Source organism: Lipomyces japonicus (genome assembly GCF_038497905.1).
Source record: "Lipomyces japonicus strain CBS 7319 unplaced genomic scaffold V1514scaffold_5, whole genome shotgun sequence".
Taxonomy (NCBI): Eukaryota; Fungi; Ascomycota; class Lipomycetes; order Lipomycetales; family Lipomycetaceae; genus Lipomyces; species Lipomyces japonicus.
Genome location: NW_027117817.1, coordinates 237,440 through 262,069, shown reverse-complemented (window position 1 = coordinate 262,069; position 24,630 = coordinate 237,440). Strand labels below are relative to the sequence as shown.

General features: G+C 39.2%; 9 protein-coding genes across 9 annotated transcripts; 6 read left to right on the top strand and 3 right to left on the bottom strand.

The window, feature by feature from the left end:
• Positions 1-47: 47 nt before the first annotated feature.
• V1514DRAFT_172604 (permease for cytosine/purines, uracil, thiamine, allantoin-domain-containing protein) lies at positions 48-1,999 on the bottom strand. The gene is made up of 2 exons (XM_066924570.1): positions 1,036-1,999; positions 48-972 (listed from the first exon to the last, which is right to left on the bottom strand). Exons 1-2 carry the CDS (start codon positions 1,729-1,731, stop codon positions 103-105), a joined length of 1,566 nt encoding a protein of 521 aa, XP_066785389.1. The 5' UTR covers positions 1,732-1,999; the 3' UTR covers positions 48-102.
• A 2,771-nt stretch (positions 2,000-4,770) lies between these two features.
• V1514DRAFT_325592 (glucose inhibited division protein A-domain-containing protein) lies at positions 4,771-7,295 on the top strand. The gene has a single exon (XM_066926645.1). It carries the CDS (start codon positions 5,057-5,059, stop codon positions 7,112-7,114), a length of 2,058 nt encoding a protein of 685 aa, XP_066785388.1. The 5' UTR covers positions 4,771-5,056; the 3' UTR covers positions 7,115-7,295.
• Positions 6,968-9,094, bottom strand: V1514DRAFT_325591 (kinase phosphorylation protein-domain-containing protein). The gene is made up of 2 exons (XM_066926644.1): positions 7,977-9,094; positions 6,968-7,670 (listed from the first exon to the last, which is right to left on the bottom strand). Exons 1-2 carry the CDS (start codon positions 8,932-8,934, stop codon positions 7,195-7,197), a joined length of 1,434 nt encoding a protein of 477 aa, XP_066785387.1. The 5' UTR covers positions 8,935-9,094; the 3' UTR covers positions 6,968-7,194.
• Positions 9,095-9,119: 25 nt separating this feature from the next.
• Positions 9,120-11,948, top strand: V1514DRAFT_325590 (uncharacterized protein). The gene is made up of 3 exons (XM_066926643.1): positions 9,120-9,394; positions 9,459-9,563; positions 9,620-11,948. The coding sequence occupies exons 1-3, from the start codon at positions 9,387-9,389 to the stop codon at positions 11,676-11,678; spliced, it is 2,172 nt and encodes a 723-aa protein (XP_066785386.1). The 5' UTR covers positions 9,120-9,386; the 3' UTR covers positions 11,679-11,948.
• Positions 11,949-12,330: 382 nt separating this feature from the next.
• Positions 12,331-14,274, top strand: V1514DRAFT_350372 (uncharacterized protein). The gene has a single exon (XM_066929408.1). It carries the CDS (start codon positions 12,611-12,613, stop codon positions 14,003-14,005), a length of 1,395 nt encoding a protein of 464 aa, XP_066785385.1. The 5' UTR covers positions 12,331-12,610; the 3' UTR covers positions 14,006-14,274.
• A 1,910-nt stretch (positions 14,275-16,184) lies between these two features.
• On the top strand, positions 16,185-18,070 carry V1514DRAFT_325583 (triose-phosphate transporter family-domain-containing protein). Its single transcript, XM_066926642.1, has 4 exons — positions 16,185-16,466; positions 16,521-16,588; positions 16,636-16,641; positions 16,756-18,070. The coding sequence occupies exons 1-4, from the start codon at positions 16,372-16,374 to the stop codon at positions 17,844-17,846; spliced, it is 1,260 nt and encodes a 419-aa protein (XP_066785384.1). The 5' UTR covers positions 16,185-16,371; the 3' UTR covers positions 17,847-18,070.
• On the top strand, positions 18,051-21,742 carry V1514DRAFT_325579 (GNAT acetyltransferase 2-domain-containing protein). Its single transcript, XM_066926641.1, has 3 exons — positions 18,051-18,299; positions 18,352-18,497; positions 18,559-21,742. The coding sequence occupies exons 1-3, from the start codon at positions 18,243-18,245 to the stop codon at positions 21,644-21,646; spliced, it is 3,291 nt and encodes a 1,096-aa protein (XP_066785383.1). The 5' UTR covers positions 18,051-18,242; the 3' UTR covers positions 21,647-21,742.
• On the top strand, positions 21,743-22,554 carry V1514DRAFT_325578 (uncharacterized protein). The gene has a single exon (XM_066926640.1). It carries the CDS (start codon positions 21,888-21,890, stop codon positions 22,503-22,505), a length of 618 nt encoding a protein of 205 aa, XP_066785382.1. The 5' UTR covers positions 21,743-21,887; the 3' UTR covers positions 22,506-22,554.
• V1514DRAFT_302480 (SGT1 protein-domain-containing protein) lies at positions 22,486-24,549 on the bottom strand. Its single transcript, XM_066925570.1, has 4 exons — positions 24,120-24,549; positions 23,963-24,074; positions 22,996-23,913; positions 22,486-22,942 (listed from the first exon to the last, which is right to left on the bottom strand). The coding sequence occupies exons 1-4, from the start codon at positions 24,334-24,336 to the stop codon at positions 22,570-22,572; spliced, it is 1,620 nt and encodes a 539-aa protein (XP_066785381.1). The 5' UTR covers positions 24,337-24,549; the 3' UTR covers positions 22,486-22,569.
• Positions 24,550-24,630: the final 81 nt, after the last annotated feature.

Sequence of the window (24,630 nt, the reverse complement as noted above, 5' to 3'; positions counted from 1 at the left end):
TTTGAATCTATATCTATTATATTTTAAGGTAAATCTCAGTATGCATGCTTAAATCATATAGAAAACCTTCTTAATTTTAAAGACCGTTTCCCCCATTTTGACCTAACGCTTGTAATAATGATATTCGATTGGACGTGCAACCGCGTAGGCAACCAAAGTAAACCCAAAGGCCAATTCGAAACCCAAGTCTGCCAGTGTAAGTTTTGCAAGAGGGCCTACCCACCAAATTTGATTCATTCCAACAACAATGCCAGCGACGCCGCAGCAAAATGCAATCATGCTAGCCCAACCTGGAGGAAGTCTTTCTTTACGATTCACATCATCAACAACGTATCCTTTTAATCCACGACGGAAAAAGAAATGCTCCGGAAGAGAGATTGCTTCATAAATGGCAAGCCAATAACCAATCAAGTTCATAAAGTTTTCCATATACGTTTCAAAATCGTAATACGCTCCCATACTAATACCAAAAAAGGCGCAGATGCCAATGAACGTAAGGATAATACGTGGTATCTTTGTGAAATGATGAGAAACAATTTGAATCGAGAACGCAATTGAGTAAATATTAGCGCAGTTGCAAGCAATGGTTGACAAAGCCAACAATACGACACAGAATTGACCGAATCCGTGTAACGAATCGGTGACTAAAATGCCATAAATCAAACCACCGATACCATTGTCGTTATATTGTTGTTCAAACGCAGGGTTTGCTAGAGTTGCAGTCATGCATGCCGCTCCCAAGATGCCAGTAAAAATTAACGGAAACGCAATGGCAAAAAGAACCGACCAAAACAGCTTAGTTTTATTGGCGTCTTTTTTTTGATAAACGCAAAAGTCGGCTCCATAAGCTCCCCATCCGGTAGCTGATCCGAAAAGGGTGGCACCAAATGACAAAACACCTCCAACTTCGGCTTTTCCGGTTGAGAGTACACCAGCAGTGAAGGCCCCCGAAAGTTTAAGACGGGCAATAATCTAATGTTTGTTTAGATTTAAAACAACTAATAAAATGTCAACTAGCGTTCATATGACACTTACGATGAAAAAAATCACGAAAGCTGGGATCCAAGCATATTTTTCATACATATGTACGGTCCGGTAGCCGAAAAGTGTCAGGATAGTGGTCGCAAGCGCAATAATAAGCATTGCGGTCCAAGCTGGAAGTGCGCCACCGTTCACTGAATGAAGCATTTCGGCAGCAAATATGGTATTAAGAGCACTCCAGCCAACACATGCGATCGTCTGAAAAAAACCAAAAACCTTGGTGAAATTGTGACCGAACCAAAATCGTGACAGGTGCATTTGTCGGAGCCCAAATTCTGGTCCAAAAGTAGAATAAAACGCAGCCGGAATAGTTCCCAATATTGTGAAAAAGAAAATCGTGAGGGCACTGTCCCAGAAACTCAGTCCGTATGCGGACACGCCTAGAGCACCGATTGAAACAGGAGAAAGAACCATGTTAACAGCCCACCAAAAATAAGCTGGCGAGTATACTGATTTGTCAAACCTCTCATCTTCAGGTACTCTTTCAATACCACGAGCCTCCATTCGGTACTTTAAAGCAACGGCGTGGAACTTTCCAATGAACCCGCCTCTTTTAATCAAATCCTTCTCATGAATTGCCCCGGCGTTTAGACTGTCTGAGCTATCTTCAGTGTTCACATCGTAAATTTGTCTCTTTTTTGCGGTAGTTTCAGACTTTTCAATGTCATTCGCAAGTGAAACCTCAGCCATGATGAATAACCGTGTGATGCTTGCTGAAGCTCAAAAAATGTTCTTGGCAATATATACTGAAAGAATACGAAAAACGTCGCCTTTTTAAACCCTACTGTCTCATAAATAAGTCAACCAGAAAGTCATTAAAGTAACAAGTGAAATCGGACCGTGCTTGACCGAAATAATGTTTTTGCTTTTTTTAATTTCTTCAGAATATGGGTGAAATTTCTCTCTTGGCATCTTCCGATAATCCAACCAATTATCCCCAACTTTAATAAATTACTACAAGTTTTAATTACGTTATTGTAGTTACTGCAAAGACCAGTCGTATCCTTGTACTTTTGTATAAATCCGTAAAAACAATCGGCTGCTTGTCATTATACTTGATCCCTCTGAATCCTAAAATTTTCCAGTCATGTACCAAGATCAATGGCTTACCTACCTATAGTAATTCACCAATTAAAATAGTTAATTGAAAATTTTGCTTTAAGTCATTTATATTTATTCATAAATTGACCGAATTACTGACGCACTGTATGTTATATATATATTTGTCAATTTTGCTGTTGGTACGGGCGGAAAGTGCAGAGATGAACGGCACCAAATTTGGCCCGTCCTTGTCCTCCTTGTCCGCGTGGCGCAGAAGCAAAATGCCGGATGGCACCATTTAGTCTATAACGACAGGCCAGTCGGCTATAGCTATTACAGTATTCAGTAACGGAGACATGTAAAACTACATACATGTATTACCTTTAAAATTTGTCGTTAGCGGCTGCAAGCCACAAGCCACCAGCTCCGGCATATGTATATTAACTGTCTAATAATGAAGATATGTACCTATAAACTCTTGTATTTATATTTTAGTTGTGTATAATGTATTATATATACATATAGGTGCTGCATAACAACTTTTATGATTTACATGTGAGCCCAAACAAAGATTTTCGAATCTGAGTCCACATAATCATTAGTAACCAGCCATATACGTCATAACTTTATTTACTTAGATAAAGGATTGGTAGCCATGGTTCGAACAGAGCGAAAACTTTTGTATGGGCATTTAAAAACTATCAAATTTCTTTTCAGTTGCTATATCTTGGCAAATAAGAAAACCCGCGAACTGGCTAAAAATGTTTCGTATCCGCATGTCCTATCAAAATAACACAGATTAATACTGACGTTCAATAAACAGACTCATGCTCTCCAGTAATAGAAATACACTACAAATTATTACAATGATTTTGAAGTTCGATATATTTTAGATACAAATACTTGGACTTTCTAAAGAGTACGTTAAATATGTTGATGCTCAGTGTAAACAAGCGCACAAAGCTAGCGAGGGTATGGGTGGAGGAATGGTTAGGGTAAAATAGTGACTGTATTTAGTTCGTCATCCCAATTAAGACTATGGTTTGGCATACAGGCTACGAATTCCCGCACCCTGTTACACTCAGGGTATGTAGCATATTCTGTTGATACTATATCTGCTTTAGGGTATGTCATGGCTATCTTTGTTGTCTATTCAGCGCGGCTAATCTTCTCTTGAAGCGTGCAATCTATAACAATATTTGCTCAAATAAATTGAGGCAAGTCACTTGTAATCATTAACACAATTACATTAGATTATCAACTCCAAGAAAAATTTATCAATTTTGATTATATAGAGCAAAATAACGATGAGTAGATCATTCATATAGAAACACAATCATGCAAAATAAAAAAAATAAACGTACAAACAAATATTGAGAGGAAGCTTCAGAGTCGAGATTGTTTAGATTAGCCACTTTAGAAGTTGGGCTTCACTATCCAGATCAACCGTGTCCTGTTTAGCCCGTTGCTCAATTGCATCGTCTTGTAAAATAAGCATGCGCATCGTGCTGCCCAATAAAGAACGTCGGCGCAAACCCACGAGATCTTTGCCTCGGCTGAACAATCTCTCCACCGAGACTTAGCAAATCGGAATACACAAATAATCTCTAGCTGCTCTTGCCAGGTGCGGATAGCCAGTTCGGTGATTGCCACACCACTTAAATACGGTGTTTTCAGATATTTCAATGGCGGGTGCCCCAAAGTACGTGCTGATTTCATAGTCCACAGAACTTTTCAAAGTCCTGCGTTTGAAGGTCCAACAAGTTGAGGTGATATCATGAGCACCTGAGCAATCGCTGTCATTTGCTTGTTCATCACCAGTCTCATTGACAGGATCATCCTTGTAGTCGTAGCGAAGCCGGTTAGTCATCGCTTGTACAATCTTCTCAAAAGTATCCTTGTCGCCCATCTCCGAATGTATGTAGTGCGCTCTAAATCGGGGATCTAAAAGCATCGATAGGTAATTCCCGTCAACCTGGATGAAAGTACTCCTGTCATAATATGGAAACTTAAGCTCGTCGCATACCTTTTGAGCACTGCTGGTAGTCCCGCACTTCAAACACGCAAAAATGTCTTTCATAACAGGGTTGACTATGTGAGCCATGCAACTGAACCAACCCTGATTGTCTCGGAATTAAATGTCTTCTCCGTAAGTAATTTTTAGCCGACGTGTCAAATGAGAAATTAAAGAGTAATTGCTGCTCGCATTATCTCCGTTGATTGCTATAAGTTTTCTCAACAGACCAAGCTCCTCTAAAAGGTGGAAGACGCTTTTCGCAAGATCTCACCGCTGTAATTATCATTCATATGTTCGAATCCTCAGATTCTCTCGTTGTAAGTAAAGTCTAGTAAAATCCAGTGACCAATGATGTCAAGAATGTCTAATTTATTTGGACTCGTCCACATGTCCAGTGACAAGGCAATTGACGTGCAACAGCTTTCCAAATCCTTCTTAAGTTGATCAAAAGTTTTCAGATTTAGGACAGGAGTACTCTCCTCTTGCTCGGCTTCGCATTATCAGTGTGTGGATCTCTAAATTGCCAATGCATGTACGATAATGGCAGAGCACATGTAGATTGGTAAATGTGACCGGGACACGGCATATCTCATGCTGGTCGACGCACTTAAACCAAAGAACAGATTAAAAAACTATGTCCGATCAACAAGAAATTGCCTTCAATCAGTGAACAGAAAAGGCAGTTTCTCGACCAGCTTGCTAACTTTCTCGAATTTTTTGCAAGTATACCTTGAGCATATCTGAAAAAGGCCAATCAATTGCTCTTTACAAAACAAAATAGTGGAATATTGAGGTTATATAAGCAGCCTACAAATCTGTAATTACCCGGATGATGAATTTCAGAATGTCCGAGGTAGACCATAGTGCATTATTTCCATCTCAAATTTGATACAAAATATCTCGCCAAACAATTGATTATTTATAATAAATCTGGCTCATTACAAGCTTGAAGACATTATGCGATCATGTCTGAATAAACTTAGTGGGTTTCATAAGACCACTTACCGTTTTTCAATACAGAAACGTCAGATTTTTTTGCAAGCTTCAAATCTCGAGTCACTTATTACAGCGTCTTCAAATTCACCAGAAGTTATCGTTATTGGTGGTGGACATGCTGGATGCGAAGCTGCCGCTGCGGCAGCGCGGAGTGGTGCGCGCACCATGCTAATTACACCATCGGTTGCCACAATTGGCACTTGCAGTTGTAATCCGTCAATTGGTGGTATCGGAAAAGGCAATTTAGTTCGAGAAGTTGATGCTTTAGATGGCGTAATGGGCAAAGTTGCAGATTTATCAGGTACATATTTTTCAATGCTAAACAGATCAAGAGGTCCAGCTGTATGGGGGCCTAGAGCTCAAATTGACAGAACATTGTACAAAAAGCATATGCAAGAAGCAATTCTTTTGCATCCAAATCTTGAGGTCAAGGAAGCGAGTGTTAAGGACTTAGTAATAGAAAAAAGCCAACATGGAAATGGTACCGTTCGGGGTGTTATTATCAACTCCGGTGAAGTTATTGCTTCGAAAAAAATTGTAATCACAACTGGCACGTTTCTACGCGGCGAGATTCATTTAGGATTGCATTATTATCCAGCTGGCCGAGTGGGTGAACCAGCATCATTTGGAATCAGCGAAACATTGGCTGAGGCAGGGTTTGTTTTGGGTCGATTAAAAACTGGAACTCCTGCGAGAATTGACGGCCGCACAATTAATTATAAGAAACTTAAGTTTTTAGCACCAGATAAAGTACCGGAGCCTTTTAGTTTTATGAATGACCGGGTTGCTGCAGAATATCAGCTTGATACATATATGACGCGAACTACTCCAGAAACCCACAACGTTATTAGAAATAATCTTCATACGTCATTACACATCAGAGAGACTGTAAACGGACCACGGTATTGCCCGTCTATTGAGTCGAAAGTTATTCGATTTGCAGATAAAGAAGGTCATAATTTGTTTTTAGAACGAGAAGGTTTTGATACTGATCTCGTATATCCAAATGGAATTAGTTGCACTCTTCCCGCAGATATTCAGCGAGAAATGTTTCGGACAATTCCTGGTCTTGAGTATGCTGAGATTGTGCAGCCTGGTTATGGAGTAGAGTATGATTATATTGATCCACGACAACTGAAAGCGACTTTGGAGACAAAGCTTCTTAATGGAGTATTTTTAGCTGGTCAGATTAATGGAACTACTGGTTATGAAGAGGCTGCAGCTCAAGGCGCATTAGCCGGGATAAATGCGGGCTTGTCAGCTTTAGGAAAAAAGAAGTTTATTTTGTCACGAAGTCAAGCGTATATTGGTGTACTAGTCGACGACCTTATTACTAAAGGAGTTCAAGAGCCTTATAGAATGTTTACTTCTCGTTCAGAGTTTAGATTAAGTTTGCGGGCGGATAATTCTGATTTCAGATTAACTGAACTAGGATATAAGCACGGGTTTGTCTCAAAAGAACGCTACGTGAAAGCTCGAACTGATCGCGAGCTAGTGGAGAAGTCTTTAGAGTTTTTACGGTCAATGGTTAAATCAACGGATCGTTGGTATCAAGATAAAATTGTTTCTGCACCTTTGAAACGGGATGGAATTCTTAAAAGTGCATTTGCTTTAGTCGAAGGTGGTAAAATCACTGTCACGGACATTCTTAACAGTCTTGAGTTCAGTCATGCGTCACAAATAACACCATTAATCGCTCGAAAGATTGAAATCGAAGCTACTTATGATAGACTGATACGGAGGGAAAAGAATACAATCAAACAATTCGATCAGCATGAGGATGTAAAATTACCAGATATAGACTACGATTCATTTTCACAGTTATCTGGCGAAGCTCGTGCATTAATGAAGCGAATAAAACCTGAAACTTTAGGTCAAGCATGCAGATTGCAAGGGATTACACCCGCAATGACAACCGAGCTGTACAGGATAGCTCGGTTATATGAAAAAAAATTGGCCAACAAGGAAGTCTTGCAGCCACCTCTTGAGTCTGTTCCATTAAGTCCAAGCAGCGTGTAATTATGGTTTAAAAGGCGTTAGGTTTTTTTATAATTTCATACTTTCTGTATATATAATATTCAAAATAAAAACTATTCTATTTAAGAAATTAAACGTCGTCGAGATGGATGGATAAACTCTTCAGCGCTTGATTGGCTGGTTGATGGCCTTTCTGACCTGTCCCCATTGACGGAAGTAGAAGATACTGATGAATTTCGTTTTAATTCTCGAGTTTCCCGAATTGGGGCGCTATCTTCCTTTCTGTAGCGAGGATTAGAAGTACTCTTAGAATAACCATCATGATCACGTGAAGGCCTTCGATTGCTATTATAGTCATGGTCTTCAGCGCTCTGACGATGTGAATTAAAACTATGACCTTTATTATCTTTATTGTCTGACCTAGTGACCTGATATCTTTGATCTCTATGGTCTCTTTGGTCTGGCCTAGTGACCCGATCTCTATGATCCCTCTCGTTTGACCCAGCGACGTGATCTCTTTGATCTCTTTGGTTTAACCTAGCGACTTGATCTTTTTGATCTCTTTGGTCTGATCTAACGACCTGACGATCCCTATTGTCTGACCTGGCGACATCATCCCTTTGATCTCTTTGATATCTCTGATCTTTCTGATCTCTTTGGTTTGACCTAGCGATTTGATCTCTTTGATCTCTTTGATCTCTTTGATCTCTTTGATCTCTTAGATCTCTTTGATCTCTTTGATCTCTTTGATCTCTTTGATCTGACCTAGTGACTCGATCTCTATGATCTCTCTTGCCTGATCCAGCGGCCTGATCTCTTTGATCTCTCTGGTTTGACCTCGAGACTTGATTTCTTTGATCTTTCTGGTTTGACCCAGCGATTTGATCTTTTTGATCTCTTTGGTCTGATCTAACGACATCATCCCTTTGATCTCTTTGATATCTCTGATATCTCTGATATCTCTGATCTCTCTGATCTCTTTGGTTTGAGCTAGTGATCTGATCTCTTTGATCTCTTTGGTCTAATATAGTGATCCAATCTCTATGATCTCTCTCGCCTGACCCAGCAACCTGATCTCTTTGATCTCTCTGGTTTGTCCTAGGGATTTGATCTCTTTGATCTCTCTGAGTTGATCTAACGGCCTGATCTCTCTGATCTCTCTGGTTAGATCTAGTAACCTGATCCCTATGATCTCTCTGTTTTGATCTGTCCTCACCTCGAGGTAAACTCGTGGGGTAATCTTCGCTTTCAACCAGATGGCGACGGGAACTATGAAGATGATCAGTGTTATCTGGTCTTCTTTCTTCGCGTCGAGGTGATAGATGATTAGATCTTGGATACGATCTTTCGCGATCAAAATCCTGAGAGCCTTGGGCCTTGCGATTCTCTCGGTCATCCCTCTCATGCCTGTTGTTAGACTGAGGGCGATAAGGTCTATCATTATTTCGATCATGATATTTATTCGATCTTTGTTCACTGTAATCATCACGTACAATTCTGCGGTTATTTGGAGAAACACTTCGTTCGCGGCCTTCGCGGCCCTGACGGCGACTACCTCCCACTTGCTCTGGATGCTGATGTTTCAATCTCGGGGCGGTTCCTAATAACCCAGCCATTGCAATTTCCTCCTCATCTTTCAGTCTATCTTTCTCAGAGTTTTCCTCCCGTCTTCTCGCTTCGTTATCTCTATCCTTCGTGTACCACAATGCATCATTCTTTTGCGCCCACCTTCCGGTAGGGGCCATGACTGAATGACCTAGATAGTTTGTGCGGTACTTGTCGTTTTTAACATCTTCCCATTTAAATTCACCCCTACCACCACGAATGCCTTCTCTTGTTTGCTTTCTTGGTATAAGATCCATTCGTTTTCCGATTTAAAAAATTTGATCGATTGACTTATTATGAAACGTGAACGTAAAGACATAACGAGTTTCCAGTTATGTTATGTTACTGCGCCAAATAAAAAAAAAGCAATGACAGGGTAAGGTTTTTATTGGGTCTCATACGGTCTCACGGTTCAAATATGGTTAACCTTCTCGCAAGTTAAGGAAACCATTTTGTTATCCTTTAACCGTCACCTTTTCAAATTGCCTTGCTTTTGCAGATATGAAGTTTAGTGTGGCTAATTGTATCAAATAGCTTTTGCAAGTGCAATTTAGGAAAATTACATAAAGGAAAATTACAAACCAATATATCGTAATCGCATTCAACTGGCATTTAATTGACTGGTATTGGAATTTATTGTCTATTCGAACAGCTCTCAAGTCTCGAAGTATTAATAAAGCTTAACTAGTTGGTATTTCATGATTTGATTATGGCTCAGTATGTCTATCCGATAACACTTTTTTTTATTTGCTGATTTTTTATGACATTCTAATTGCTTTAGAAAATATATGCCGCCGTCAAACATTATTGAACTTCAAAAAGAGCTGAAACTCGCCCTTAAAGTTCAGCCACCATATCATCGTGATGTTGATGTACTTGCTAATAAGTATGATTATTGGTAGTTAATTGACGGATGTCCATTACTGACTGACTGGATTGTAGGTTGCGCGACTTGATCACGTCTCGAGTGTTTGAAAATTTACTCGTGGCTCATGAAGAAGATCTTGATAATGTGTTATGGATTCGTGTGCATTATCCTATAATTGAGGCTTATCGCAAAATTCTTGCAAAGGCGCAGGCTCAAATAAAATCAAAACCGGTAGAGGCAAGAAAACTTCACGACTCTTTTGTCAAGTTCATCAAATGCTCATCAGGGTTTTATCGGAAATATATTGCCGATTTGGGTGAAATATTTGTGGTTAAAGAAGTTAATTCCGTTGTCTCGCGATTTCACTTTGACTTTAAGCGGTCGTCAAGAAGAAGATCAGTCTCTCGACCGGCAAGTTCTACAACGAAGGATCTTGTATTACGGTCATGTAATCGAGCACTTGTATGTCTCGGAGATTTATCAAGATATCTGGAGTCTCAAGAGATCAGCGACAAAAAGGATTGGAGACCAGCAATGAATTATTACAACCTTGCAAAGCAACTTTTGCCGAGGTTTGCGGGATTTTCTCATAATCAGATGGCTGTGATATCTATTAAGGAAGGAAGTGTATTGGGTGCTACTTTCCATTTTTACAGAGCATTATGTGCGGCAGAATTATTTCCAACAGCAAAAGACAACCTTCAACTCGGATTTAAAAAATTTTTAAAGAAACAGGAAATTGATGGCCGAAAGGATGAAATTATGGTTGCGGAGCTTTTGGTTTTGTATTTGAAATTTCACGCTACAGTATTTGCGGACGAAGACATCAGTGATGCCTTAGAAACTGAAATATTGCAGCATCTACGCACAGGTTTAAATTATCGAAAGCTCTCAGCTGATATTTTAACCAAAATGGTGTTAATCAATATTTCAGCACTTTGGTTAGCAAGACAAGAAGGCAAGGCAAAATTTGAGAATGCTATGCTTTTTTTCAATATTGTTTTTGCTACCACGCTTTTAAAAATTTTAGATGATGAATTAAATCAGACGTATTCCCAATCAAGGGGCAAATTGCAAGACACTTCTGATATATCTCCGGTTGCTAGGCGTGTACTTTATGGCTTGCGAATATATTCGACCTGGTTGTTAGACAATGTGAATATACTCGGGAGTGAGCAACAAGATCATGAATGTTCGATCAAAATTAGTGATCTGTGGCTTCAATATGCATCGACAATGTCATTAGTTTCAACATATTTTGGCGATGTTACACTGGAGTCTGATGTGTTATTAAAGGATGATATTGACTTGCTGGACTATGTTCCGCTCCGCTTGCGATCCAAAGAGACGTTGTCTCTTACACAACAAGACGAGCGTATTAGTCATTTGCATCCACACGAAGAAACACTACTTCGAATAGCGTCTCTGCTAACGGATGCTATTGCACTCTCGGAGAGAATTGAAGTTCCATTATTGTATGAAGATTCGAAGTTTACGTATTCTCCTTCTAAAATTTCTTCCACCCCTGCCGATATGGTCTCATCTTTACCACCGATAGGCTCAGACCGAAGACTTGATACGGTTACATTGCAAGTTCCAAGAACACCTATAGGAACCGATTTTGCACAGGTGCACCATGGAAATGGAAGCATTGTCGGATCTGTGACTTCGGAAGAGAGAGGATTGTCTTACATGATGCATGCAATGGTAGATTCATTGGTTGAAGAGACACCGCTGCCAAAGCAACCTGATGAAATTTTGTTTACCGGAAGGAGAAAACTAGAAACGCCCAAGTTACCGAATCAGGCTAAGCAAGCAACATGGGCGGGGTCGTTCAATACTACACCTTCTGGATTTTCAGCTTTTGGCATGCCACATGGCTTGCTTGGAGGACAGAATACGTATGAGGCAGTATTTTCTAGTTCAAGAAACGGACCTCAATCTGGTGCGCAACCGCTTCAACTAGCAACTAATATGAGTTCGGCCCCGGATAATGCAAATGTTGCTGCACCGTTTTTTCCGCCACCACAAGTGAAATCTGCTAATTTGCAACAGAGCTATGCTGGAGATAAGTGGTTTGGTTCGCAGAAAGTTCAAGCTCGAGAGTCATTAAGTGGATACAAAAACTTTTAGTTTCATGATATCGAATTTGCCTACATGTTCAAAAGAATTACATTGAAACGATGGAGTGTTTGGAATATGACGCCATACACCAATTCAGCGCACTTTTGCGCAGCTTTGGAGAAAAATATCCGAGATTAATGTGAAGATTTTTTGATAGTAGAATCAAAATTTCTGACGAGGGGAGAATGAAATTGAACGATGTAATCTGTATGTGAGTTAAGTTTTAGTATAGTTTAAACCTCTCATTTATACAATTATATGTCAGTTTTTCTATATTTTTTAATGCTCCAAGTATTATAAACAACGGTTCATTTATGTATATACCAGACCATTTGTGGCTGACGATTTTAAGTAAAATAACTTTAAAAGTCGCGCATAGAAAGCGACCTGCCGCACCCTTAGGCCTCTTTGTGGATCAGTAGACCGTTAAATAAACAAAATGGGCTATTAAATACAGATTGTAAATTCATTATAAACCTATCACTTACTTTAAAACTTCTTCTTTATAGCTGTCACAGATAAATTGGGTCGGGTTATCGGGAAGGCGTGACCTGAAAACAAAAAGTGAGATAATAAAGTTGCAACCGGGGAAAAAAACTTCAAGACGCAAGGGGGCGTTGCACTTCCACTTTAGGGTTTATCGTCATCTCGATCGGGTTCGAGCTTGTCCTGATCTGGCTTCCATCTCCAGAACCAAAACCACTAGTCTGACCGTCGATTGGCTGGATGATGGTGGCAGTGAACCAGTCGGGGCTTTGTTCCCTGTTTGGGTTCCGCAACCTAAAACTTTATCGATAATGTTGACCTTTTGTCACCGACGTTTATATACTCACTTTAGCCACGAAATCACGAAAGGCCACCCTTGTTATAAATAAGACCACATTTAGGCGTATTCAGAGTCCGATCATCCACTCTGTTCGTCAAATACCCATGTTATTATCATGAATATACAGCCACATCATGATATTCATTCGTCTTCGTTATCTTCTCAATTGGGGCTCCAGCAACCTACGTCAATAGGCTCCGTGCCACCCGCATCTCCCCTTAGACGTTCCACTGTATCCCCGCCGGCCGAAAATGTTAATTCACTACTTGGATTTCTTCCTTCTTCTTGGAATGGTAGTGATGAGTCTCTTCGGCATGCCCTTGCATTTCGTGCTGAAGAGGAGCGACGTCGCGCTGAGGAAGAACGAACAAAGCAGGAGTTGCATCGACTTGAGCTTCGAAAAAAAGATCTTGAGCTCTTTAGAGAAGGGGTACGATATGGAGTACCTCCTTCAATGCTTCCGTTTATATTTGTTGGCAATGGTGTTACTGGTGCTACAACAGAGTGGATCAGGGACTATGTCGCCCGTATCTGGCAAGAACAGCCGCAACCGAACCAGCAGCATGACTTCACAACGCCTAAGGCTGTTTCGACTTCTGGTTCCAGTTATACCGGATCACAACATCATCGATCTCAATCAGTTCAATCACTTCCAATAACGCACAATCAAGGCACATCTATAGCACCACCACCACCACCGCCGCTACCACCACCGCCACCACCACCACCACCGACTGTTTCTACTCCGTCAGTAACAATTGGCCAGGCAGGCGGTCAACAGCCCAACTCCTATTTGTCAACTGAACATTCATCCGGTAGTGTTTCTTTGTATCCCCCGGTATCAGTTAATCAACCTTCATCAATCCATTCCGATCGATCATTTAAATCACCGCCGCGTTCGCCTACACCTCCACCTCAACAACAGACTACAATTCAATTTTATCATTGGCAACCAAACACATCTACGTCATCATCTTCTGTTTCTCGCGAAAAACTACCACCACTTGGTAACGGAATTCCTAGGTCTCCTACTCGAACCCATGTTACATCTGATGAATCGTCACCTAAACGTCGGAAACAATCTATCATAATTGAAAGCTCTACGAATAGTGGCGAAATGTCACAAGCCAAGTCTCCTGTATTAAAACATCCTTCTCTCCCGCCTTTCTCTTCTCTTTCTCCTCAAAAAAGGCACGGTCATGTACGCCATCGTTCAGAGGCAACTTTACATGGTTATGAGCATTACCCACGAATTGGCTTAAGCCAACCTTCAGTACCAAGAAGTAGCGTTAGGGATCATCGTCGCACAGAAACTGCATGGGATGTTGGATCGGTCGGTGTTCTTGCAGCGGCTGCAGAATCAGCAGAGCGCGAATTAAAAAGGGAAATGCTTGCAATGAGGGACAGACCTGTAAGTGATGCGCATCCGCCGCCACCTCAGCTTCCTCCTCCACCGCTACCGCCTTCTACGCTAGCAGCTCGGGCTCAGATAATTAGTGAAAATGAATGATGATGACTTGAAGAGTATATGTTGCCATATAAACGATTATTTGGATAACATAAGAAAGCTTTACTTCTACACAAATAATGACATGAAATGCAAAAGTTTTTTGCAACTATTTATTTATTCATTTATTGCATTTTTTTTTTTTTAATTTCTTTTTTTTAGCTGATATGATGCTCATGATAATAATGACGACACATATACGTGTTTCAGATACATTTTTATGTATAGACGATTTAGAACAATAAAGAAATACGGTTATCGTCGCAATAGAAGTCTAATTATATTAAATTTAAACCTTAATACTGTAAACAAGAGCACGCTGCAATATATAAAAGCACGCGGTTAGGGTATTTTTATTTTTTTTGCTTGATCCCATTACAGCTTTTTATGATTCTTTGACTTCTTTGGAGTCAATGTAATTACGTTTAGGTTGACATCTAACTATTGCAGGACATTTGAAGAAAGAGACTGCAAAGTAAGTTTCAAGATTGGCAAATTATCGAACGAACAAGACAACGTTTACAACAATAAAGTGAGCGATCATGTGACGTGGCAGCAGGGTCGGAAGACCATGATGAATTCATGATAAATCTTATTGAGATGATAATAGTGATAATAATGATAATTGATAATCTTGATTCTTTCTCCATGCTCCTTTTTTCCTCCTCTTCCTTCTTCCGACTTTTGTCATGTACGTTGGTTGGCATGGCGTCCTCGAATGGAAGTTTACCATACAATCCTTTCATTTTAAATGGTGGAACAGTCTGAGAGATTTTGTCTAGTAAAGATCTTATGGATGAAGAGTCACTTTGGTTATGAGGGCGCTAGATACTGTATTAAGCATCACGAACAGGCGAGTTGCCATTATTTATCACTAGCTGGAATAAAGATTATTCTTTAAGTCGTAGCCTATTAATTTTGGTTTTATTGGAGCTCCAAAGTAGAGTTTACCTATAAAAGTTTTAGTACTAGTAATGCCATCTAAAAAATACTGTTGAAATGCTTACATGCGCGAACATGATCAAAAATGACGTTGTCTATCTACAAGGAATTAAGTTATCGAAGATTATGAAAGGTTTTGTTTGATTTAGTCACTAGCATTGCGTGACAAATGGTATTGGTATATGTAGTTGAGATCTGAAAATAAAATCTAGAAATTAAAATAATTTATGGATCTATCGTGCTCCACATAAGGGAAACTTGCGACTTTTGCTATCGTTAAAAATTTTAATAATGATTGATTGAACAGATGGGTTGTAATGAATACATAGCCATGCAAATGTTAACAGACTTACAAATGGCTTATATGGAACTTAAGGCATCAATGGCAAGTGGTCAGTGGATTAAATGAATAAGTCGATGAGATGTGTAGCAACTTGTGGCAAAAAATGCAACAACCTTTTGTTAAATTTTAATAAACAATCTTTATGATTTTCCTTTTCTAGGAGCTGTGTTGTGGCTGCAGTTAGACAGCAAACGTTATGCTTTTTGTATGGTTGAAAATAGCTGGCATGTATGATCATAAAATCAAGAACTTTAGTTGAAGCATTTTCATCTGCACCAGCATCTGTCATCTGAGTATATGCAACAATTTATAGTTTATACATAATATTTATATGCGTTTCATATATTCCCGCAAGAAAAGGAAAAAAAAAATGTTTATTAGTTTGCTTTTCAATGTTTCTTCCTTGTTTTCTGCTTCGTGTTTCTCAATTTTTTTTGTTTCTCTCTCTGGATGGATTTCAATCTAATTACATCTATCAATCTTTCATTTACTTAGTCATTTATACTATCTATCAATTTTCTTAGTTAGAAACTAATACACTCGAGGGCTTAGTTGTCCTTTTTTGAGATAAAAAAAATTCCCGCTACTTGCAAATGCTACGAATTTCAGGGGGTGCTTTAAGGAAAGCCTTGCTCAGCAAGCAGGTCTGCCAGATTTTCCTACAGAATGCTAAATATATACCCAAACACCAATTTAAATAATTTTAGCTTTAAACATTGTAGTAAATTGTTTTTGAAATTTTTAAAAATAATTTTTTAATTGCAAATTACAAGTTTTTGAGATTTACTTTTTGCATTAGCAACACATTCTTGGAATTACTACACTGCCAACTTGCTCAAAGCATCACAAACATGCGCAGTTATGCTTCAGCCACAGAATTTGGCTGCTCATCGACCCCTGGTATCACGTTTCGGTTTCCATATTTTGCTTAGATCACGACGGTTTGCCAACTAGTTACTCAAACGTCAACCTTTTAGAACGTCGGTCTGTTTGTTTGACGTCATATGGGCTAGGAATTTTTTTTTTTTATTTTTTTAATTTTTTCGTTGTTGCATTGTACTGGTTTCATTTTAGCATTATTTACATGGCTTCTGCACAATCTGAGAAGAGCGCAGCAGGATTGCCTCTTCTTTCGTCAGCGAGATCTTTTAAAGCTAGCAACCCTACTACTCCTGTCGTGTAAGTATGTTACTTGCTTTTATTGTTGAGTGGTTATTTAACTGTAGTTATTAGATTGTGGATCGGAATATCGTCTTTTGTCATTCTCTATAACAAGAGCATTCTATACAATTCCCGGTTTCGTAAGTTCTTGCTAAATACCAGTAGCAGGGTTCTAATTCTTTTTTAGCATTCCGTATGTTTTCTTTCTTTACCAGCTCTAGCGTAATTTGCTTAAAATAATTTTTTTCTCGTTCTATCTTATTCGGGGTGAATGTGGTATCCGTAATTCAATGTTAACACTACTTAGCAATTTTTCTCACAACATGGCATCTTGTATTTTCAGCAATAGCCACTCAAATTTTGTCACGCACAACATCTCTTTATCACTCTCGATCACTTGATATCTCAAACGATGTTTACTACAAACGTATCGTCCCAATTGCTATATTTTACTCATTTTCGCTAGTGTGCAACAATCAGGCATACATATATCTCAATATATCGTTCATTCAAATGCTGAAAGCGACTACTCCTGTTGCTGTTTTTATTATTTCTTACTTTCTAGGGGTCGAAACCTTCAGATGGGACACATTGGTAAATATTTGGATAATTGTGTTCGGTGTATTTATCGCTTCATTTGGTGAGGTAAACTTCTCATTTAAAGGAGTAGTTTGCGAGTTGGTAGGGATTTTTTTTGAGGCCTTAAGGTTAGTGCTGATGAACAAACTACTCCACTCTCCAGTATCTGATAAGGAATCAGAGAGTGTGCCATACAATTCAAAAAAAAAATTACAGGTCATGGACCCTTTGGTGAGCCTTTATCACTTTGCACCTGTGTGTGCTGTGACGAATTTGATACTATTTTATTTGTCCTCAGAAAGCTCGGAGCTCACTTTTAAAAATTTGCAGAATCTAGGAGCAATTACTTTATTATTGAATGCATCTGCTGCGTTTTTTTTGAACGTCTCTGTTGTATTTTTAATTGGAAAAACCTCTTCATTGATTCTTACTCTTTGCGGAATTCTTAAAGATATTGTTCTTGTTCTTATATCGTCATTAATTTGGTGGACGCCTATTTCAAAGTTACAAGTTCTTGGATATCTGATTGCACTAATGGGTTTATTTGGCTACCGATTTGGAAAATCGCCTATGGTTGCTTTGTTTCAAGCTGCGGATTCAAACGGATACAGGAGATACTATTCAAGTCTGAAATTTAAGCAAAGAAAGAGAATAACGGGCATCATATTATCAGTATCGCTTCTGTCTGCACTTATATTTTATTTGTCGCCAAATCTGCAAATCCGGGGTAGGGTTGTTGATGGTGCATTTGAAGCAATGAGGGGAGGAGTAGAAGTTTCTGAAACTTCAGGACTTGGTCTTGGTGTAGATAGATATTAGGCGATGAATATTCAAGTTTTGAGTGTATATATTATGACGATTTTATTTTTTTATGGCAAAGACCTCTATTTAGTATTTGAAAAATTTACGGGCTTCATATATCTTGGGCTGGCCCCAACTTTTTATTAGTACCAACTATTACAATTAGTTAATTGTATTTATTGGGGTTATACAAAGAAAATAGATGGTTAGTACGAATAAATATTTGGAAATGAGAACGGCAACATTAAAGTATATGAGAGCCCCCTGAAAATTTGAGCCGCACAGTTTATGCAAATGTATATTGCACATTTATGTCAAGAGTTTCTCCCAACTGCAAAATATTTTTCTTGAGTTAAGCTGTGCCATTAATCAGAGATTTAGTTTGAAGGGAAAGTTGCAAAGTAGGGATAAGAGATGGTCAAGAAAGCAATCGACGCTCGTATTCCGACGCTAATTCGCAATGGCGTTCAAGTGAGTTTTTTTTTATTTTCATGAACTAACAGTTCTGACGTTTAACCTGAAGGAACGAAAACGCAGTTTCTTCGTGATCATTGGAGATCATGCTCGAGATCAACTACCAAATTTACATTATTTACTGTCCTCTGTCGATATTAAAATGAACAAATCTGTATTATGGGCTTATAAGAACAAATTATTGGGTTTTACAAGGTGGGTGATCAAGCTTATTTTTGAAAGTTTTTCGAAGCATATTATTAATACTATGAGATAGTCATCGTAAAAAGCGTGAGAATAAGATCAAGAAAGATATTAAAAGGGGCATTAGGGAAACAAACTCCGAAGATCCATTTGAACTGTTTGTCAGTCTTCAGAACATCCGATATGTATACTATAAAGAAACAGAGAAAATTCTTGGAAACACATATGGCATGTGCATTCTGCAAGATTTTGAGGCGCTGACTCCGAATTTGCTTGCTCGCACGATTGAAACAGTTCAGGGCGGTGGACTCGTTGTTATACTGTTAAAAACTATGTCCAGTTTGAAGCAACTCTACACGATGACAATGGATATCCATGCAAGGTATAGAACTGAAGCACATGACGACGTTGTGGCTCGATTCAATGAACGCTTTATTCTGTCATTGGGATCATGCGAGAGTTGTTTGGTTGTCGATGATGAACTAAATGTATTACCCATATCGGGTGCAAAAAATGTCAAGGCTTTGCCTCCCCCAGACGAGGACGATGAAAGTATTTCTAAAGAAGCTGCAGAGCTGAGGGACGTTAAGGAAAGCCTTGCTGACGTGCAACCTGCTGGTGCTCTTGTATCTGTTGCAAAAACAGTTGATCAAGCAAAGGCTGTTTTAACGTTTATTGATGTAATCGCAGAGAAGACACTTCGAAGCACCGTTTCGTTAACTGCTGGTCGAGGACGGGGTAAATCTGCAGCAATGGGTTTGGCTGTTGCTGCTGCTGTTACGCATGGCTACTCAAACATATTTATTACATCTCCATCGCCAGAAAATCTAAAGACTTTGTTTGAGTTTATTTTTAAAGGATTTGATGCATTGGGTTATGATGAACACTTAGACTACGATATTCTTCAGTCCACGGATCCTGAATTCAACAAGGCAATTATTAGAGTAAATATTTTTAGGTCACATCGGCAAACTATTCAATATATTCGTCCACAAGATGCTCATACTCTTGGTCAAGCCGAGCTTGTTGTGATTGATGAAGCTGCTGCAATTCCGCTACCTCTGGTCAGACAGCTTATTGGTCCATACTTAGTATTCATGGCATCTACGATCAACGGTTATGAAGGTACAGGTAGATCGTTGTCATTGAAACTTATTCAACAATTGAGAGAGCAATCAAGGGGTTCTTCTAAGATAGAGAATACAAGCAACACAGCCGAAATTGTTGACCGTTCTGGAAAAGCGAATACTAAATCTAAAGATACTCCCTCTGGGCTTGGAAATCGCACATTGCGTGAAATTGAGTTAAATGAGCCTATTCGATATGCTCCTGGTGATCCAGTCGAAAAGTGGCTAAACAAACTTTTATGTCTTGATGCAACCATACCGACAGGTGTTTCTAATAGTATTCCAAAAAAACGATTTGCGCATCCAAACGATTGTCAACTATACTATGTCAATAGAGATGCACTATTTTCCTATCATCCAGTTTCAGAAGCATTCCTGCATCGAATGATGGCATTATATGTCGCAAGTCATTACAAAAATTCCCCAAATGATTTACAGTTATTATCAGATGCACCAGCTCATCAACTATTTGTTTTACTTCCTCCTACTGACGAGAATGATAATCGACTTCCTGAACCTCTCTGTGTTATACAGTTGGCATTGGAAGGTGAGATCTCTAAGCAGAGTATCATGAATAATCTTAATCGCGGCAAACGGGAGGCGGGTGATTTAATTCCATGGATCGTTTCACAACAGTTTCAAGATACGGAATTTGCTTCTTTATCTGGTGCCCGTGTGGTCAGAATTGCAACCAATCCTGAATACACAAAGATGGGTTATGGTTCTCGTGCTATGCAGTTATTGACTGAATATTATGAAGGCAAATTTGGTGATTTTTCGAAGGAGACAAATATCTCAAGTGGGGAATCTTCACTTCCAAGAGTTACAGACGAAGATTTAAGGGAAGAAAATTTAAAGACTGAGCAGATCAAGGTCCGAGATTCAAAATCTATGCCTCCTTTGCTTTTGAAGCTAGATGAAAAACCAGCTTCAAGATTGGATTATTTGGGTGTATCATATGGATTAACCCAACAGCTACTCAAATTTTGGAAGAGAGGAGGCTATAAGCCTGTTTACGTGCGACAAACTTCAAATGAACTTACTGGAGAACATACATGCGTAATGATCAAGACACTGAATCAAAAGGATGGCGCTGATGGGTCTGAATGGCTTGATGGGTTCACTTCTGATTTCCGAAAGAGATTTTTGCAACTTTTGGCTTACGAGTTTAGAGACTTCTCGGCGGTCACTGGTCTCTCTGTTCTCGAGTCCGCAACTCTTAAGAGCGAGTCTCACACCGTGTCTAAGAGAGAGGTAGATGATTTGTTTTCTCCTTATGATCTTAAGAGGTTAGAATCATATGCGAACAACTTGACTGATTATCATGTTATTGTTGACCTTCTTCCTTTTATTGCCCAACTTTACTTTCTTCGCAAACTTCGGGCTCGAACCGGTGGTGAGGAAGACGACGTTGAAGAGATCAAATTGTCAGCAATTCAGTCTACAATTCTTCTTGGCCTTGCTCTTCAGAAGAAAGATGTTACTTCATTAGAACGCGAACTCAAATTACCTTCTAGTCAGGTTCTTGCTATGTTTGCTAAATGTGTGCGTAAAGTGTCTACGTTCTTCCGGGGTGTGCTTGAACGGGCTGTTGAAGATGAATTATACGACAGTCAATCATTAAAGGTTGTGAAGAACGAAAGATTTGATGAAGCAGTTGCGCCTGCTGAAGAGGAGGAGGAAGTTTTAGGTGATGATTTTGCCAGTGGGTTTGTTCCTCTCACCCAACGACTGGCCGATGATCTTGCCGATGCCGGTGCAGAGGTTTTAGATGGGTTAAAGGAAAAGCAGCGAGAGTTAATTAATGCCCTTGATCTTAACCAATATGCGATTAACACGGATCCTTCCGAATGGGATATTTCAAACAAGGTTGCAGGTAAGATTGTGAAAGACAGCAAGGGTGTTGTGAGCGTGAAGAGTAGAGACAAAAAACGAAAGAATGAAGAGATCAGCGCGTCCAAGATATACGAGGATGAATTAAAAAATTTGGAAAAATCAGGCGGTAAAAAGGGAAAGAAGAGCAAAAAGCACTAGATCATGTTAAGATGTATATTGTATTAGTTATTGGACATAATTTTTGGACTCTTGTGAGATATCATTTTATAGCCGGTAACACATTCGAGCCAATTAGTAACTTATAGCTTAGAAAAGTCTATAACTGTGAAATTACCCTGCTTTAGTTATTTCGTTCTTTAAACCTTTGTGAGCCTTGGTCGATGAATGATTTGTACATATATGTCAGGAGAAAACTATACGAACAATCTGTGAGACAAAGATGGGGCCCCGACTAGGAGTTAAGGTCGAAAATGTGCTAAACGGTAACAGACCTGAAAGAGATGAAGACACTGAGAGAACAGCAAAACGAACACGAGTGGATGACCCTTATGCGGGCTTGCGAACGCAGCTAGATACACTAAACAAAAATCCGAACCGGAAAATATATATTCCACAATTAAAAACGCCTTCAGAACGAATAAAACCTCCTCCAGCGTTTGTTTCGAATGTGCAAGGTTCGAGCTCCGGTGCTGGATCGGGTGAGTTTCATGTTTACAAAGAGGCACGGCGGCGTGAAATGGCAAGAGAAAAGGCATTTGAAGAAGAACGCACGAAGGAACGGGTTACGCAAGAGTTTAATGAGAGAAGGCAAGCTTTAAAGGAAAAAGATGCCGAACGGACTGCGAAGAAAAGGGAACAGAGAAGGAAACGGAAAGGCCTAAAAAATACCGCTAAGCCACAGAATGCGACGCACAATTCAGATCAGAAAAAGGTTTCCAAAACGATTGACGTCACGAAAGAATTGGAAAATATTACTGCCAATTCAGACGAGAAAAATGAGGCTCCGATAGCTGATGGAGAAATTAATTTAACTATTTTTGATGATTTTGATTTGTAAGATATTTGGGCGTTTTGTATAATAAAAACAGATGTGTTAAGAAACTTAATTGGAAGGCTCGACATTATAGTACACCGCGACCGAGTAAGGATAAAAGATTACTGCCAGGACCTGCACCACCTTCTTGACTTTTTATGCTATTAAGTAGGCTTTGCACAATGGCCAAATCATCATCCTCATCTTCACCAAGAATACCCTTTTCACGTAGTTCATGTTCAATTTGCTCCGCAGTGGGCTCGGTATCTTCAACTGCATCACTTCGAAACTGTTCTATTTCCTCGGGTGAAAGATTCAGTGCTTCCTTGAGAAAGAATTCGAGAAATTCATCCTCGTTTACATCGTCGTTCGGTTCGATCTCCTCGATCCTACTAGAATTTGGCATACTACCATCATCACTTAGATTATCGTTATCCTCTCCATCGCTTTCAGAAAATTCACTTTTTTGAGTTAGTAGTCTATTTAATACTTTACCCAATGTCAGTCTACTTACTCTTCAAATTCAACACCATCCAAGCCAGCATTCTCATCCTCTGTAAACCTTCGGAGCTTGTCGACCAGAGCTTTTACTTTTTGTTGAGACTCCAATACTTCTTGTTGTGTGGTTGCATTATCTTCAGTATCAACAGATGGTATACCATGTTCAAAGTTTAGCATATCTTCTAACTGACTGAAATCCATGTCAAGCCAATTATCTGAGTCTTCATCGGTATCCCATTTTGATATTTCCTCATTTGTGGAAGATTTTGTTTTTTTTAAAATTTCCTCAATTTCTGTCTTAATTTTAGACAATTTCCCATCACTGCTTGGTGGAATAGCGAATAACATCTCAAGTCCACAAGCGACTTTCATCCCGAGCTCAGCTTTGTCGTAGTCTTTCTCCTCACGCTTTGGGAGATTAAATTTTGCAAGCGGAACAATTCTTTGTGCCTTCAACTGTGCATAAATCAATTTCGTGAACTTGATCGTACATTCCACGCTATCTTCTGGTGGAAAATTCGGCATTTTGTCGCATACTTTCATAGTAATTGGATCTCGTAACATAAACGACTCTGATATTGGTGCAATGTACGCAGGATAGTTATAAAGAATTTGCGCAGCCGTCCTTGGTAGAATAACTCTAGCCCTGTGGATATGTGATTTTGCAGCTTGCGGATATGCTTGTATTCTGGAAAATGCTTCATCCTGCAGAATTTTTGGTCGATATAAATCTTGCGGATGGTCATTAAGAAACCCCAAAGCTTTAGAAATACTAAAAGCCTTGAATGAAATTGATTCAGCGTCTTCTGGAATAATACACACGTTGCCTTTATAAATCCACACCCGGTTATCCGCATTTTCAGGACCAAGCCATTTTGGAATCGCATTGGCAGCTTCGATGAGAAGAAATTCGCCATCATTATCCGTGATTCTTTCACCATTAGTAATAATTAAGATTTGAACAACCTCATGTAGCTTACTTTATAAAAATATCTGGATGCTCCTTACTTAAGGTCCGAAGAATGAAAACAATAAACCATTCATCGTCTATGCAGTCGCCAAACTCCGAAAGCCCTTTCAAACAAGGCTCATCTATAATCAGTTAGTTTCAATCGCTATTCAATGCAAAAATCTTACCTGCCGTTTCATCTAGCTTAAGATCAAAGCCTTCTCGCTGCCAGATATACCCTTCAATCCATGGTTTTGACAATTGCCGCGCGTGCTCCGCGATTTTTTGTAGTTTATTTCGCTTTACTTGAAGATCTGTTACTTTTTTATGCGGATCATCAGCTAAAAAAATGTAATATTCGCAGCAATCATCTGCGAGATTAGCAACAGCAGAAAATATGTCCATCTTTTCATTGCATGAGTACGCATTATGAGAATTGATAAATTGGGACTTGGATAATGAAAGAGCCTTCAGTTTCCCCTAACCCCAAGACTAAATGTAACAGCTATTGCGTACCATAAAGTAAGGAATGCACTTATGTGTGTCACTTTTTTTTAAAATATAATAGCTAATTTATTTATTTATTAAATCGTAGAAAATATAAGTTGCCAGTAGAATGGGATTTTATCGTAGATGGTCTGATATACATGTTTTGCGCGGGGAAAAAAATATTATTTAACGTATATAGCCCAAAATCAT